Below are 15,816 nucleotides of genomic sequence, written 5' to 3' on the forward strand. Positions count from 1 at the left end.
CCAGGAACAGGGGCTGCAGGGAGAAAAGAAGCTCAAGGAGGGAAGGGCTGGGTGGCGGGGGGGGGGGGGGGGCTCGCACAACAAGACTCAAGAGGATGGTGGGGGCAGGGCTCAGGAAGGACACGTCCGCAGGGGGCTGCCCCATTCCCCAGCCTGCCCCGCCTCCCCCCCGAGCCCACGCCTGGCCTGGCGCTGTTAGACGGGCAGAGCCGGGTACCAGCCTGCGCGGAGAGCTGCGGACGGAGCGCCAGCCTCGGGCCATTGCCGGATGCAGGGCTGGGACTGGGCGGCGCCCGGACTCTGGACCCTCCGGGGACCACTGAGGCCACAGACCAGGCTGGGCCTGGCGGGCGGCTCTTCGCGTGTCCCCCCCGCTGCTAAGTCCCATACGTTTTCCCTCCCCCACCGCCTGGGGTGTCCAGAGGCCACCTTCTGTGCGGGGCTGGTTATCGGCCTGTCACTCAGCCCCTCCCGGACAGCCAGGGGGCGCTGGTCCTCTGGTCTCTGGCCTGTCTGCTAGCGCGCGTGTGTGTGTGCGTGTGTGTGTGTGTGTGTGTGTGTCCACCAGCACAGCAATCATAGTGAGTGCGCTTGTGTGTGCCCACCTGCAATCATAGTGTACGTGTGTGTGTGTCCACCAACACAGCAATCAGTGTGTGTGTGTGTCCACCACCATAGCAATCAGTGTGTGTGTGTGTGTGTGAGACCACCAGCACAGCACTCACAAGGGTGCAGTTACTTAACCTGAGGGAAGAGGCAAAGACTCCCCGTGTTTGCCTGAAACTTGATGTGGGTTTTCAAGTCTGAACCTGCCCCTGCCTCCTGCATTCAGGGAAATCCCGGGGGAGCAGGGGGCCTGGCCGGGTGGATTTCGCTGCGGGTGCGACGGGACCAGCAACCCGCCTGACGGGCAGGACTCGCGCTCACCCCCGCATGCCATGGGCACCCACCTCCAAAGCTGGGATTCTCCAATCCATTGCACCCCCCCCCTGCGTCCCCCCACCCCTTATCGCTGCACTGTCCCTGGAGCAGGGACCCAGCCTGAGCCCGCCCCAGGGAGGGGAGACCCACGCCTGAGCACCCCAATCCTGGCGGGGGGACGGGGCACTGAGCACCTGGGCAAGGAGGGGAGGCTGGCTCCATGCTCCCGCAGGGGCGGCATTTCGGGTAGGCGGGGCAGGACTGGAGGCAAATCACCGTCAGCGTTGCCCGGGGCCCACCATGACCCCCCCCCCCCATTGACAGCCCGCACAGCTGTCCAGAAACAGGGCCTGGGGCTCAGCCCGCTGCTTCTGAGGTAGCAGCACGAGGAGCCCTGGGTCCTGTTGAATTGCTGGGCCCTGGAGCAAGTGCACCCCCCGGTCATCAGGCCAGGGAGGCCAAAGCAGAAGCAAAGGGCTGAGCACTGGGCCAGCCACCCAGGAGAGTCCAGCGCCCACAGCCGGCGTTTCCACTGGGTGGTGCATGGTGCACAGGCCTCGGTGCACAGAATAAAACTTTATTCTGCACACACTGAGGGAACACTGGCCAGGACCCACTTTGGGTCCCACCAGAGGCCAGTTGTGGGACAGGGCCCAGCGGGCTGAGCCGGACTGTGACGGACCGGGCCGTGTCTGGGCACAGCTGAGGGCGTCCGCTCAGGGCGAATTGCTCAAATCCGGGGCTCCTTACAGCCCCCAGACTGGTGACCTCTCCAAACAGGCCACACACCAGTCCCACAGAGCGCTTCAGCTGCCTGCCTGAAGCCTCCCGAGCAAAACCCCTCCGACACCCCAGCAATATCCGTGCCCCACATGGCCCCGGGCCTCATACACCGGTGGGGGTCCTATTACCCAATCCCACCTACCCCGAACATGTTCTGTCCGGTTCCAAGAAACCAGCCACAGATCCCTGGTCAATTTACCCTCTGGACCTTACCCACAAATCACGCTGAGCCAATCCTTTAGCATCTAACATCTAAAGGTTTATTATTACAAGAAAGAAAAGCCTGAGAGTAAGGTTATTAAAGTACAGTACGTTACATGCACCGAATCTCCCAGTTCTCGATGCAGGCTCTAGCAGAGATGTTGAAGCTGCTGGTTTAAAAGTTCTTATTGCACATCCTACGATCAGGATGGGTTCACAGGTCTTCCGGGCTCTTCAATCCCTGCAGTGCTGCCTCTGGGATGAAGTGCTGAGCTGAGAACAAAATGGCATCGACCACATGGCCTCTTTATACCTCCTTCCTGGCCTCTTCTTGTATGTAGCAGGTCACCTGGTCAGAGGCCAATCTCTATGTTCCCTGCTGGCTGCCCTCAGATGACAAACCCCATTCTTTGGGTGTGTCCTTGGCCCATTGAGAGCCATTGTCCCACAGGGCCTCGGTAATTAGCATGTCCACAGGCTCAGCCCTGCCCAATGCTTAACCACATGCAGGGAAATCTTCAATGTCCATACGAGTACATGCTAATAATTGCACACACAGACATTATACAAACACCAGAACAGCATACACAGGATTATCGGACAATAAGCCTCCATTCAACACCCCACATGGCCCCCTCCCATACCATTCCCGGGGCCAACACCCCCACCTATGGGTGCATCAGTGATCCGGCTGCTCCCCTCAAGATCCAGCAACGTGACACGGACGTACTGCAGGACGCTCAAAGTGATGCTGGTGCCTGGATGTGAGGACTGTGCACCTGGGCGATAGACGTACGTTGGCACAGCCGGCCTGTCTGGAAACACCCTCACACACAGACCCTCCCCCCCAGCCCACTGGCAGGGCATCCCCTGCAAACCCGGCTCCTCGCGGAGCACCGGACCTGGATCTCCCCTGCCGTGGGATCCGGGCCTGTCGAAAACAGACCGGAAAAGTGCAAACCCAGCTGGCTCCGGCTTCGCCTGCCAGTGGCCGCAAAGGTGGAACTGGAACCTGGGGCGGCAGGTTGGTGACTTTCCACTCGGTTTCCCTCCCCACGACATTCCTCAGAGGCTTTGGCAGGTTCCGCTTCTTTGGAAAAATTGGATGAAAACACCCCCCCCACCCCCACCCCTTCCACCCCCACACGCCTGGGGGGGACATTTCCCACCGAAACGTGACGAAAATGGAGATGGGGGAACTTTCTCTCCAAAGCTGATGAACCCAAATGCTTCAGGAAAAGGAAACATTTCCCCCCAAATTGGATGAAAGACCCCCCCTTCCCGCCCCCCTGAACATTGCCATGCGGTTAAAAGGCCATTTTGCATCACACACAAAGAGTGAAACATTTTCTTCCCCCTAATGGCAGGGCCAGGCTGTCCAGGGACCTGCGCAGCTGGCAGCTCTCCTTGAGAACAATGGGGGACCCGCCCTTCCACCCACTCACCTACCTTGGGCTCAGTGGGTGCCAAATGCTTTCCAGCAGTTGGCTCCTTTCTTCTGCTGCCTCTCTGGGAGTGGAGCAGTTTGGAAAACGTGGCTTTCCGATGAAGAAACCCAACCCCCACGCTGATCTGTATCGCACAGGAATGCGGACGCACAAACCGCCTGGAGCCAAGTAAAACGGGCAGTGTCTGAACTTGCTCTGACACCGATCACAGGATGGGAAAGCAGACTTCGCATCGTGGCATTGTAGCCAGAGTCTCGGACAAGAGCGCTCGCCGTTCTCCAGCAGACAGACAGACAGACAGACGGACAGAGAGACAGACAGACAGACAGAGAGACAGACAGAGAGAGAGACAGACGGACAGAGAGACAGACAGACGGACAGACGGACAGAGAGACAGACAGAGAGACAGAGACACAGACGGACAGACAGAGAGACAGACAGACAGAGAGACAGACAGACAGACAGACAGACAGAGAGACAGACAGACAGACAGACGGACAGATGGACAGACAGACAGACAGATGGACAGACAGACAGAGAGACAGACAGAGAGACAGAGACACAGACGGACAGACAGAGAGACAGACAGACAGACAGACAGACGGACAGAGAGACAGAGAGACAGACAGAGAGACAGAGAGACAGACAGAGAGACAGACAGACAGACAGAGAGACAGAGACACAGACGGACAGAGAGACAGACAGAGAGACAGACGGACAGACAGACAGACAGACAGACGGACAGACGGCTGCTCGGGCTAGAGCTGCGCAGCTGTCGGCATTGAGCGGGTTCGCTCAGTGACCCAGGACACAGCCCAGCCAGGCCGGGGTAGTTTGCCTGCAGCCCTGTCAATGGGCAGAGTCTCCTCTCGTTTACATGAATGACAATTGCACTGGGCCAGAGCGCTGCCGACTTCACCTGGCTCCACTGGGACAATTCACCCAGGGGAGAGGCGCCCAGCCCAGAGGCGGGTCAGCAGGCTCGGCCCCGGCGGGCTGCTGGCGCTTGGCAGGTTGTCTGGGCTGTTCCCCGCTCTGGAACGCCAAGTGCAGAAGATGGGCCCCCGAGAGACCTTAAATCCCTGGCCTCTCGGCTTCTGCTACAAACCTCTCCGAGGCCACAGAGTCGCTGGCGCGGGAGGGGCTGCCCCCAGCAAGTGTAAAACCCTCTTATAGACTCATAGGCTTTAAGGTCAGAAGGGACCATTCTGATCATCTAGTCTGACCCCCTGCACAGTGCAGGCCACAGAATCTCACCCACCCCTCCTAGAATAATCCTCACACCTAGATCTCAGATACTGAAGCCTTCAAATACCATGAAGACCCCAAGATGCAGAGAATCCTCCAGCTGTGATCTGTGCCCAATGCTACAGAGGAAGGCGAAAAACCTCCAGGGCCTCTGCCAATCTACCCTGGAGGAAAATTCCTTCCCGACCCCAAATATGGCGATCAGCTAAACCCTGAGCATGTGGGCAAGACTCACCAGCCAGACACCCAGAAAGTTCCCTATAGTAACTCCTAGCATCCCTCCATTGACCTATTTCCCACTGATAATAAATGGTCAATTAGTTACCAAGGTCATGTTATCTCATCAAACCATCCCCTTCATAAACCCATCTAGTTTAATCTCGAAGCCAGCTAGATCTTTTGCCCCCACTACTTCCCTTGGAAGGCCGTTCCAGAACCTCACTCCTCTGATGGTTAGAAACCTTCATCTAATCTCAAGTCTAAACTTCCTACTAGCCAGCTTATATCCATTTGTTCTTGTGTCCACATTGGTATTAAACTTAAATAATTCCTCTCCCTCCCTGGTATTTATCCCTCTAATATATTTAAAAAGTGCAATCATGTCCCCCTTCAGCCTTCTTTTGGTTAAGGTAAACAAGCCAAGCTCCTTGAGTCTCCTTTCATAAGACAGGTTTTCCATTCCTCGGATCATCCTAGTGGCCCTTCTTTGTACCTGTTCCAGTTTGAATTCATCCTTCTTAAACAGGGGAGACCAGAACTGCACACAGTATTCCAAATGGGGTCTCACCAATGTCTTGTATAATGGCACTAACACCTCCTTATCCCTACTGGAAATACCTCGCCTAATACATCCCAAGACCGTATTAGCCTTTTTCACGGCCATGTCACAATGGCAGCTCATAGTCATTCTATAATCAACCAGGACTCTGAGGTCCTTCTCCTCCTCCGTTACTTCCAACTGATGTGTCCCCAGCTTATAACTAAAATTCTTGTTATTAATCCCTAAATGCATAACCTTACACTTCTCACTATTAAATTTCATCCTATTGCTATCACTCCAATTTACAAGGTCATCCAGATCTTCCTGTATGATATCCCGATCCTTTTCTGAATTGGCAATAGCTCCCAACTTTGTGTCATCCGCAAATTTTATCAGGACACTTCCACTTTTGGTGCCAAGGTCAGCAATAAAAAGATTAAATAAAATTGGTCCCAAAACTGATCCCTGAGGAACTCCGCTAGTAACCTTCCTCCAACCTGACAGTTCACCTTTCAGTATGACCCGCTGTGGTCTCCCCTTTAACCAGTTGCTTATCCACCTCTCAACTTTCATATTAATCCCTATCTTTTCCAATTTAACCAATAATTCCCCATGTGGTTCTGTATCAAATGCCTTACTAAAGTCAAGGTAGATCAGATCCACCGCATTTCCTTTATCTAAAAAATCTGTTACTTTCTCAAAAAAGGAGATCAGGTTGGTTTGGCACAATCTACCTTTTGTAAAACCATGTTGTAATTTGTCCCAATCGCCATTAGCCTCCATGTCTCTAACTACTTTCTCCTTCAAAATTTTTTCCAAGATCTTGCATACTGCAGATGTCAAACTAACAGGCCTATAGTTACCCGGGTCGCTTTTTTTCCCTTTCTTAAAAATCGGAACTATATTAGCAATTCTCCAGTCAAATGGTACAACCCCTGAGTCTAGAGATTTATTAAAAAAATTTGCTAATGGACTTGCAATTTCATGTGCCAGTTCCTTTAATATTCTTGGATGAAGATTATCTGGGCCCCCTGATTTACTCTCATTAAGCTGTTCAAGTTTGGCTTTTACCTCAGATATGGTAATATCTACCTCCTTATCCTCAGTCCCATTTGTTAACTTACCATTATCCCTAAGCTCTTCATTAGCCTCATTAAAGACTGAAGCAAAGTATTTGTTTAGCTATTGGGCCATTCCTAGATTATCCTTAACCTCCACTCCAGCCTTAGTAATTAATGGTCCTACTTCTTTTTTTGTTTTTTTCCTATTTATATGGCTATAAAACCTTTTGCTATTGGTTTTAATTCCCTTTGCAAGGTCCCCCCCCCCCGTCCCTTCCGCACAAGCGAGCCTGCAGAGGGAAGGCGGCTGAGCTCTCCGTGAGGCCGCGGGGCAGGCCTCCTGCTACTTCCCAGCACACGAGCCCAAGGCAGCGCCGCCCAGAGAGGGGTTTTTATGGACAAAGCCAAGAGACGTGATAAAGGCGCCACCCTGCCCGCCGCTCAATCGACACTTTCCCGTCTGCTCACAGAGCCGCACTGCGCGGTCCAGGCCTCCCCCTACCCCGTATCCCCCGCGGGCCTGGGACTTCTGCCTGTTCAATTCATCGGTCCCCCCGTCCCGGGCCTAAGAACCCAACGAAAACAGCCGGCAGGGTTCTCTCCAATGTACCTGTTTCCATGGGCTCCTCTGGCTCCCTGCCGACACCTCCACCTGCCTGAGATTAACTCTTTAGTCACCGCGTGGCTGGCGCCCCTACGCATCACTGAGTTCCGGGGCGTTACGGCCGAGGGAGCGGAGCGGCCACCGTGTGAGTCAAGAGCAGGAACATTCCCTGATCTCCCCCCCACCCGCCCGGCACGGTTTGATGCATCTCGGGGGGGAGGGGATCACTAGGATGCTGCGGAGCCGCCTCAGGCAGGTGACACTGGGAAGCAGCGGCTGGAGCCGTTCCTCCCCACAGCCACGGTGCGGTGTTGCAAACCCCCTTGTGCAAGTGACACAGGAAACCCATTTCAAGTGACGCGGAGCCCGTTCCAGCTGCAACTCCCCTTAGGCAGAGAGCAGGCCCCTCCCAGGCCCAGCTCCGAGGGCCGTTCGTCACAGCTGGGCCTCGCGCTGGCTCTCTGCACGGGGCGGAATCCACACGCCGCGTGGAATCAACAGCGCCAGGCCCAGGAAAGCTGGCCTGGGCACAGGCTGCCTGCAAAGCAGGTACAACCCCCCAACCCCAAGTCAGAGCAATGAGAAGATGAAGCCCCCCGGCATGGGCACTGGGACAGCTCTGCCCCCCCCCCCCAGGTTCAAACCAACAGGAAATGCTTCTCCATGCAGCACACAGCCGACCTGTGGAACTCCCTGCTAGGGGACGCGGTGAAGGCTAAAAGTATAACAGCTCCAAACAGAGCTAGTTATTGGTGGCTGGGCCCATCAATAGCTCTTAGCCAAGATGGTCAGGGATGCAGCCCCTGCTCCGGGGGTCCCTGGCGTCTGATTGCCAGGGGATGGGTCACTTGATAATCACCGTTTGAAGCACCTGGCTTTGGCCACGGTCAGAGGTCAGGACACGGGGCCTCAGGGACTGTTATCTGACCCGGCTCAGCGGCACCTACCAGCAGCCCCGGGGTGCAGCAGCTCCGATACTGGATTACAGTCGGGTCAGCAGCGCTGTAATCCCAGATCTTCCACTGTCTGCCTGCGCGCCCTTCAGCCAAGTCACTTCCAGTGCGGCGCCTCGGTTTCCCCTCCCACCCTAAGGCTCTTTAGCCTGGGCGGCACTGCAGGGACCTGCTCTCAGGTGAGGCTTGGGGGCGCTTACCCCTCAGACCACGTCTTGCTGGCAGTTACCCCGTGCCACCCGCGCTGCACTTGAACAGCTGCTGTGAGGAACAGTCCCGCCTGTCCTGTGGATCCTCCCCAGTCCCCTGGGAAAAGCCACAAGCCTCCTCAAACACACTGCCGACTCCGCCCCCTCCCGAGACTCAGGTCAGCTGCGAAATGAGCTGGTGTGCGGGCAGCTCCTGTCTTCTGCAGCTCAGAAACCCGACTGCTCACCTGTGTGTCAGGGGCCTGACACTGCCCACAGCTGATGGGGAGTCTCCTGCTGCCAAAAGAGCAGAGGCCTGGGCTTCTGGGGCTGGATTCTAGCCCTGCTGATGCCCTGACGCCCCGAGGCTCCAACTCACCCCAGTATTTAGGGTCCCAACTCCCACTGTGATTCATAGACCCCTAGGACTGGAAGGGCCCTCGCGAGGTCGTCCAGTCCAGTCCCGGCCCTCTCGGCAGGACCCAGCACCGGCTACATCAGGGCAACTCAACTTCGGACGCTCACAGCACATGCCGAGGGCCGCAACTTACATGTGGTGGCATTTACATGCAAATATCTATGCAAATATATGCAAACAGCTTCTTTCACACTGACGGGCAGAATACAAAGCTGAAGGCAAGACTACACAACACGCAGGCCCCGTGTAAGGCAGCTCTGCTGACACTAACACACTGCCACATTGACCCCATTTCCACCCGCGTGACTGCACTCTGCATGGGCAATGGCAGGCCAGGAATTTAACTACTAAGGCTCATCTCGGCAGAAGCCCGTTCTATGGACTCACCGCTGTGCAGCGTGTTCCCAGTGGGCGCCGTGTTCAAAGGATCCCTCCCGCGGGCCACGTGTTGAGCCTGCGTGAACCCAAACCGCCCCGCGGCCGCAAACCAACGAGCCGCAGGCCACCCATGGCCGCGTGTTAAATAGCCTGGTCTAGGCCCTGGCAGGCATGTGTCCCGCCCGCTCTGAAGTATCTCCAACTGGGAGTCTTACCCGGCGTGCTCAGGTCCTTCAGGGCAGGGGGCTGGGGGGGGGGTGCAGGAGTCAGGGTTGGGGCTCAGGGCAGAGGGCTGGAGATGTGGGGAGGTGGAGTGGGAGGAGCAGTGGGTGAGGAGGGGCTCAGGGCATGAGGTGGGATGCAGGCGTTGGGGCAGATCAGGAGAAGGGGGACTTGGAGGGGGTAGAGACTTGGAGGGGGGCTAAGGGCGGGGGGGGGGGGGTTCCGGCTTCTCCTGGGGGCTGATCCAGTGCTTCCCGCCCACTGGCTTCTCCCCAGGCCATGCAGGCTGCTCGGTGGCAGGGAGGTGCATGGCCTGCGGCCAAGGGGGCCGTCCCAAGATCCTGGCCCACCCAAACCTCACCTTGCTATAGGTCCGGACACGAGGAAGCTGCCTCCCCGCTGTGGCAGCCCTGGCTGTGATCTTCGGGACGGGGCACTTCGAAACGATCCCGAAGACGAAGATGATGGAGATTCCAAACCCCCCTCCCCTCGGCAACTTACTCCAGGTTCCCCCCCCAGGCAGGACGCTTGCCCTGATGTCCAACCCGACTCCCCTGCGGCCGCCTCTGCCCAGTGCTGCTCGGCCAGTGCCACGGAGCCTCGTGTCCAGTACGCGGTTACTGGCCCTGGCCTGGCTCAGCCTTCGCGTGCCCTGGGCGTAGGAGCCGAGGGGCCAGCGTCTGCGGGCTGGTTACGGTGCCAGGTGGGGAAACAGAGGCACATTCCCGGGCAGCAGCTTAGCACCCCCCCCCCCCCCCCCGCCTCGGCCGGGGAAGCGGAACTTGGAGCAGAGACAAGAGGGGAAGGGGGGGGCAGGGGGGGAGAGAAGCTAAAAGAAAAGGAGGAAAAGAAACGGGGGGGGCGCAGCCAATGTGGGGCTTGGGGGGGGGTCCCAGCCAGCGCGGGGCGCTCTCAGCCGGTGGGGGTTTTGGGGGGGTCCCAGCCAGCGCGGGGCTCGGGGGGGGTCCCAGCCAACGCGGGGCTCGAGGGGGGGTCCCAGCCAGCGCGGGGCTCGGGGGGGGTCCCAGCCAACGCGGGGCTGTGGGGGAGGGGTCCCAGCCAACGCGGGGCTGTGGGGGAGGGGTCCCAGCCAACGCGGGGCGCTGGGGGGGGGGTCCCAGCCAACACGGGGCTCTGGGGGGGTCCCAGCCAGCGCGGGGCTCTGGGGGGGGGTCCCAGCCAGCGCGGGGCGCTGGGGGGGGGGCAGCCGGGGGCACATTCCTGGGTGGGGCTCGCAGGCCGGCGAGTCCGGATCCGCTCCGAGCCTCCGCCCAGCCGGGGAAGGGGCCGGGCCAGGCAGCCAAGGGCGGTGGCGGGGCCGGGCGGGGCTCAGAGCGCCCCGAAGTCTGAGCCGCGCACGGTCCGCTCCCTCCCTGCAGCCATGGTGAGTGGGGGGGGCCCTCCCCCCTTTCCCGGGGGGCGATAAACTCTCCCTGGGAAGGGCGGGGGGAGGCAGGAGCCCCCCCCCCCGGAGCTTGGCTTGGCAGTTGCCCAGGAGCTGTCGGGGGGGGGGGGGGGGGGGGGCTGAGAGCTGCCGACCCAAACTGCAAACCCCGGGTACGATGGAAACCGCCTCAAACCAGGGTGCAGCCCCCCCCCCCCCCCGGTACCAGCACCCCAGGGCGGGGCCGGTCACAGGCTGCAGCAGGGCCCCAGGCTGCTCGGGGCAGGAGTTGTTGGTCCCTGGCCAGGCTGTGACCCCCCCCCCCCAGCGCAGGGTGTGTCCGCTCCCCCCCCCCCACCACCGCCAGCGCAGGGTGTGTCCGCTCCCCCCCCCAGCCCCAGCAGGGCGGCTCCGCTCCCCCCCCCCCCCAGCCCCAGCGCAGGGTGGTTTCCCAGGGGCCAGACCCCACCCTCCATTCAGGACTCAGCCCCCCCCCCCCCCCGTCCTGGGCAGAGGCGCCCCCCACCCCAGGAGGCCCCAGCTGCGGGTTTGCACCCTGGGCTGCCAGGCACTGAGGGGCGGGGGAGCTGGGCCAGGCTGGGGGGGGGGGGCTGGTTTCCTGTCTCATACCACCAAAAAAGGCTAAATTCAGCTGCTGGGGGGGGGGGGGGGCTAAAGAGTCCCGGGGGGGGCAGAGACTCCAGGCCAGAGAGGGGCAGAGCCCCCCCCCCCCTTCCTCCCACAGCTCAGTCACTGCTCAGAGCTTGCCTGGCACTGAGTCATTCAGGCCCAGCTGCCCTTTGGCGCGTCCCCCCATCACTCCGCCCTGGCTCGGGGGAAGGAGGCTGGAGGGGGCTCTCCCCCCTGCTCACAAGCAGAGCCCCGGGTGGGGGCCTGGGCGCTGCTCTGCCTTCCCGCCTCCTTGGACGTGTGCCAGCCAGCCCTGCTCCGGGGGGCCTAGCCAGGACCTCGAGGGGTGCACGTTGCCCAGGCCGGTCAAGCCTGGTCTCCCTTTCCCCTGCCCCAGTCCTGTGTACCCACCGCTGCCACCATCACCAGAGTCTGACTGGAACTGGTGGCTTAGAGGGAAGAGCCTCTGGCTGCTATTTTCTGGTGCCCTGAGCTAGCTAGGCCCCCTGCCCTGGGGCTGGATTGGCACCCCCTGCCGGTGAACCCCCTCTATCCCATTCCCCATGCGCTCCTCAGCCGCCCGGCCCAGCACCCCCTCCAGAGGCAAGGCCCCGTATCCCAGTAGAACCAGCATCTCGTAGAGGAAAAGCTACGTAGGCCATTCGCTGCTCCCCAGAACCAGGCGGCCTTTCTCCGCCCTGGGCCGAGGGAGGAAGCGGTGCCCCCCGGGGAAAGGCCTCACCCCCTTGGGGCCAGCAGGCCTGCATTTCACCCTGTGGCTGTCCTGACACAGCTAGCCCCTGGCCACGTGGCTTGGAGCAGCCCCACCCCAGTCCCATTTCTCTTCACTCCGAATTTCTCCCAACAAATGGGGGGTGGGGGGGAGAGGAGGGTGTTTTTCTTTCCCGCCCCTGCCTGTGATTGGCAGCCAAAACCAATTCATATTAATGAGGAGGGTGGAAAAGCCAGGCACCTTTGTTCCGGAGTCTCTTTCACAACCTCAGTGCAGACGCACCCCCTGCCCTGCCAGGCCCCATGGCCCGTTGCTGAGCCTCTGCCACCCTCGCGTCACCTCTCCTTGCCCTGGCCTCTTTCCGCCACTGCGCTCACTGGGCTGGCAGCTGCGGCTTCGCTGTGGTCTGGCTCGCAGCGCCCGGGGGGGGGGGGGGGCAGGAAGAGCGTGGGAGCGGGTGCAGAGGAGGGATTGCACCAGGCCTGGGGAAACCAGAAAGCTGCATGGGGCTGGCGTAGGAGCGCCTGAGCAACGGCACCTTGCGGTCAGGCCCCGCCCGCCGGGCCCAGGAATAGACTCGTCCAGCAGCCGCTCCCGTCTCCCTGCTCCACCCAGCTCCCCTGCCGAAGCTCAGGAAAGCAGCCAGGAGTCTGGACCCCCCGGGGCCTGCTGCAACCACTAGGCCCTGCGTCCAGAAGCGGGATCAGAGCCCAGGCAGCCTGGTGCTGTCCCTGACTTATCCGGCAGCCTGGTGCTGTCCCTGACTTACCCGGCAGCCTCTCCCTTCCTTTCAGTGCTCAGGTGAAAGGCTCAGCTGGAGCTGGGAGCAGTGTTCCCTGTAAGCTGGGCGCTTGGGCAGCCACCGGGAGGGCTGATTGGCAGAGCACCCCCCGCAGGCAGCATGGGTTTCCCCGGCTGGTGCGCGTGCCTCAGTGCATGTAACAAAACGTACTGGGCCCATGGATGGAAAACAGGCGACACCGGCCAGGCGGGCTCAGGGGAGCTGGTGACCCCCGGGTTTGGCGCTGGGGGAGGAGCGGGCTCAGGGGAGCTGGTGGCCCCCGGGTTTGGCGCTGGGGGAGGAGCGGGCTCAGGGGAGCTGGTGGCCCCCGGGTTTGGCGCTGGGGGAGGAGCGGGCTCAGGGGAGCTGGTGGCCCCCGGGTTTGGCGCTGGGGGAGGAGCGGGCTCAGCCGCACGGTGCTTCCACCCCTGCAGGCGAAGGTCCCCATGTCCCCGACGGAAACGGAGCGCTGTATCGAGTCCCTGCTGGCCGTGTTCCAGCGCTACGCCGGGCGCGAAGGCGACAGCTGCACGCTGTCCAAGCGGGAGTTCCTCACCTTCATGAACGCCGAACTGGCTTCCTTCACAAAGGTGAGCCTGGGGACGCCCAGCCCGCGGGGGGACTGCAGCTTCTGCCAACACGGCTGCTCTGCTGAGTAGCTGGCTGGGAGCGGGGCAGGGAGCAGAGGGAGTGCGGGGGGGGGGGGGGGTGAAGTGCTTTCGGAGGTCCTTACCTGGGGCCATGGCTTGGAAATCACCTTCCCTTTGGCGCTTTCCCCGCTGTCTCCAGCTCTCTCCCCCGCACCGAGCCGTGGCCTCCTGAGCTCTGCCCCAGCAGCCAGAGAGGAAGATGCAAATTGCAGCTCTCAAAAGAGCTCTCCCAGCAGTGGAGAAAGTTCAGCAAAGGGCAACAAAACTGAGGAGGGCTTGGAACGGGTCCCATGTGAGGAGAGATTAAAAGGACGGGGACGTGTCAGCTTGGAGAAGAGGAGACAGAGGGATAGGGTAGAGGTCTATAAAATCATGACCCGTGTAGAGAACGTGAGCAGGGAAAAGTTACTGACTTTTCTGTAACAGAACTAGGGGTCACCAAATGAAATTAATAGGCAGCAGGTTTAAAACAAACACAAGGAAGTTTTTCTTCACGCAGTGCACAACCTGTGGAACTCCTTGCCAGAGGATGTTGTGAAGACCAGGACTTTAACAGGGTTCAAGAAAGAACTAGATAAATTCATGGAGGATGAGTCCATCAATGGCCATTAGCCAGGACGGTGTCCCGGGCCTGTGTCAGAATCTGGCAATGGGGGACAAGGGAGGGATCACGTGAGGATTGCCGGTTCTGTTCCCTCCTCTGGGGCACCCGGCGCTGGCCACTGTGGGCAGCCAGGACCCTGGGCAGGACGGACCTTTGGTCTGACCCCGCCTGGCTGCTCTTACGATCTTTCGGCCTCCCTGTGGCCAGTCAGCGCTCCGGCTCTGGTCTGCGCCGGGGCAGCGGTGCTGCATGCAGGGGATGTGGAGCACGTTGTGGTGGGGGTCTCTCCCGAATTCCCAGAAGGGGCCCGGTCGCGGGGAGAAGCTGCGTAGCTCCCCAGACCTGCGAGCAGGGAGATTGGTAAAACCCTCCTTGGTCTCCCCCAGAACCAGAAGGACCCAGGCGTCCTGGACCGGATGATGAAGAAGCTCGACTTGAACTGCGACGGGCAGCTGGACTTCCAGGAGTTCCTGAACCTCATTGGGGGCATCGCGCAGGCCTGTCACGACGTCCTGTGTGGGCAGGGGCCTCCCGGCCACCCACAGTCAAAGAAACTGTGACCCGTAGCGACAGCGACAGCCCGGCAGTCGTTCCAGACGCACCCCCGGCACGGCCAGCCCCGGACGACAGCCCTGCTCCCGCGCGAGGGCGGGTCTCACTGCTTTTGTATCCCTTAAGAGTGGTATAAACGCTCCTGCTTAGGCTTGGTTTTTTCATACAAAAGTTTGGCTGGGGATTGGGGGGGGGCTGGAGAAGAGGGACCAAACTGGGAGCCAGCCGCCCTATCCCTGCTGCTGCCTCTGCTCTTGGGACGTGACAGGACCTTCCCTGCCTCAGTTTCCCCACCTGTTAAGCCGGGGGACACTGTGAATTAGTGCTGTGAGGAGGGAATGAGCACCATGGAAATCCACATTTTGGAGGAACTTAGAAACCGCGACTAGCCCGGTAGCACCTTAGGGACAAGCAAAACGCAGCACTGGTGCCCTGAGCTTTGGTGGGCACGGCCCCTTCCCATGAGCTGGGGGCACGAGCGCTCATGCTACCCTCTAGTATCGTTAGTCTCAGCTGCAGCCGGCCTGCTCGCTGGGTTTCAGTTACAGACTAACAGCGACTCCCCTCAAACGTTGGAGACGAGGGTGGGGACGTTACAATCACTGCATCTGACCCGGGGGAGGGGGATGTCTACGTTCAAAGGGGAAGAGCCATGCAAAACACAAGCAACTTACATTTAGTGTTGCAAAGATCTGGGGTCAGAACGTGCCTACTCCAGTGAGTCTATAAAATTCTTGAGATTGGATGAAGTGCCCCCGTGGTGCTGCGAATCCCATCGGCCACGCTGAAGGGCCTGGGCTTTCTCCCGGACTGAGCTGCGAGGACAGGGCTGTTGCCGAAGCAGGGACCTTAAAAGGGGAGAAAAGCTGAAAAGCAAGGCTGAGGGTCTGGATCTGAGCCCTACGGGACCTGCTCAGGAGAGGGAAATGCCTGTGATTAGAGGGGGGGGATCCCACAGGAGCATGGAGTCTCCCGCGTAGGCTGGCTGCCCATAGCTGTGAAGTCAAACTCGGGGCATCCTCCTACAGCAGCGAAGTGAGCGGTTTGGGGGCCAGGTGTCCCTGGGCCCATGGAAACGTGCCAGGGTGTCAGCTGGCCTCGTCCTGGGCTAGACTGGCCCCTGGTGGAAACGCTCCCGGCCTGACCCTGACTCACTTCCATTGCGAAAGCTCAGAAGCGGGACGCTCAACCCGCTGCACACACACGAGCTGGCCCACGTCGGGAACAAGGCCGCATGGGTGTCGCGTTCCGTGACGACCGCCCTGCACCAGACCAGAGAACTTCCCCACGTCATTCC

The 15,816-nt window shown here is 60.0% G+C and overlaps 2 protein-coding genes across 2 annotated transcripts in view; both read left to right on the forward strand.

Annotated features, from left to right (window-relative positions):
* The window catches only part of LOC102459675 (uncharacterized), a 39,984-nt gene extending 35,846 nt beyond the window's left edge, over positions 1–4,138 (forward strand). Inside the window, exon 5 of the mRNA XM_075908318.1 lies at positions 3,683–4,138. Within this exon, the coding sequence (XP_075764433.1) occupies positions 3,683–4,138 (456 nt within the window). The remainder of the gene's footprint in view (positions 1–3,682) is intronic.
* Positions 4,139–10,431: 6,293 nt separating this feature from the next.
* LOC142819511 (protein S100-A11-like) lies at positions 10,432–14,670 on the forward strand. The gene is made up of 3 exons (XM_075907243.1): positions 10,432–10,569; positions 13,148–13,303; positions 14,354–14,670. The coding sequence occupies exons 1-3, from the start codon at positions 10,567–10,569 to the stop codon at positions 14,525–14,527; spliced, it is 333 nt and encodes a 110-aa protein (XP_075763358.1). The 5' UTR covers positions 10,432–10,566; the 3' UTR covers positions 14,528–14,670.
* Positions 14,671–15,816: the final 1,146 nt, after the last annotated feature.

The sequence above is a fragment of the Pelodiscus sinensis genome, chromosome 24, assembly GCF_049634645.1.
Source record: "Pelodiscus sinensis isolate JC-2024 chromosome 24, ASM4963464v1, whole genome shotgun sequence".
Taxonomy (NCBI): Eukaryota; Metazoa; Chordata; order Testudines; family Trionychidae; genus Pelodiscus; species Pelodiscus sinensis.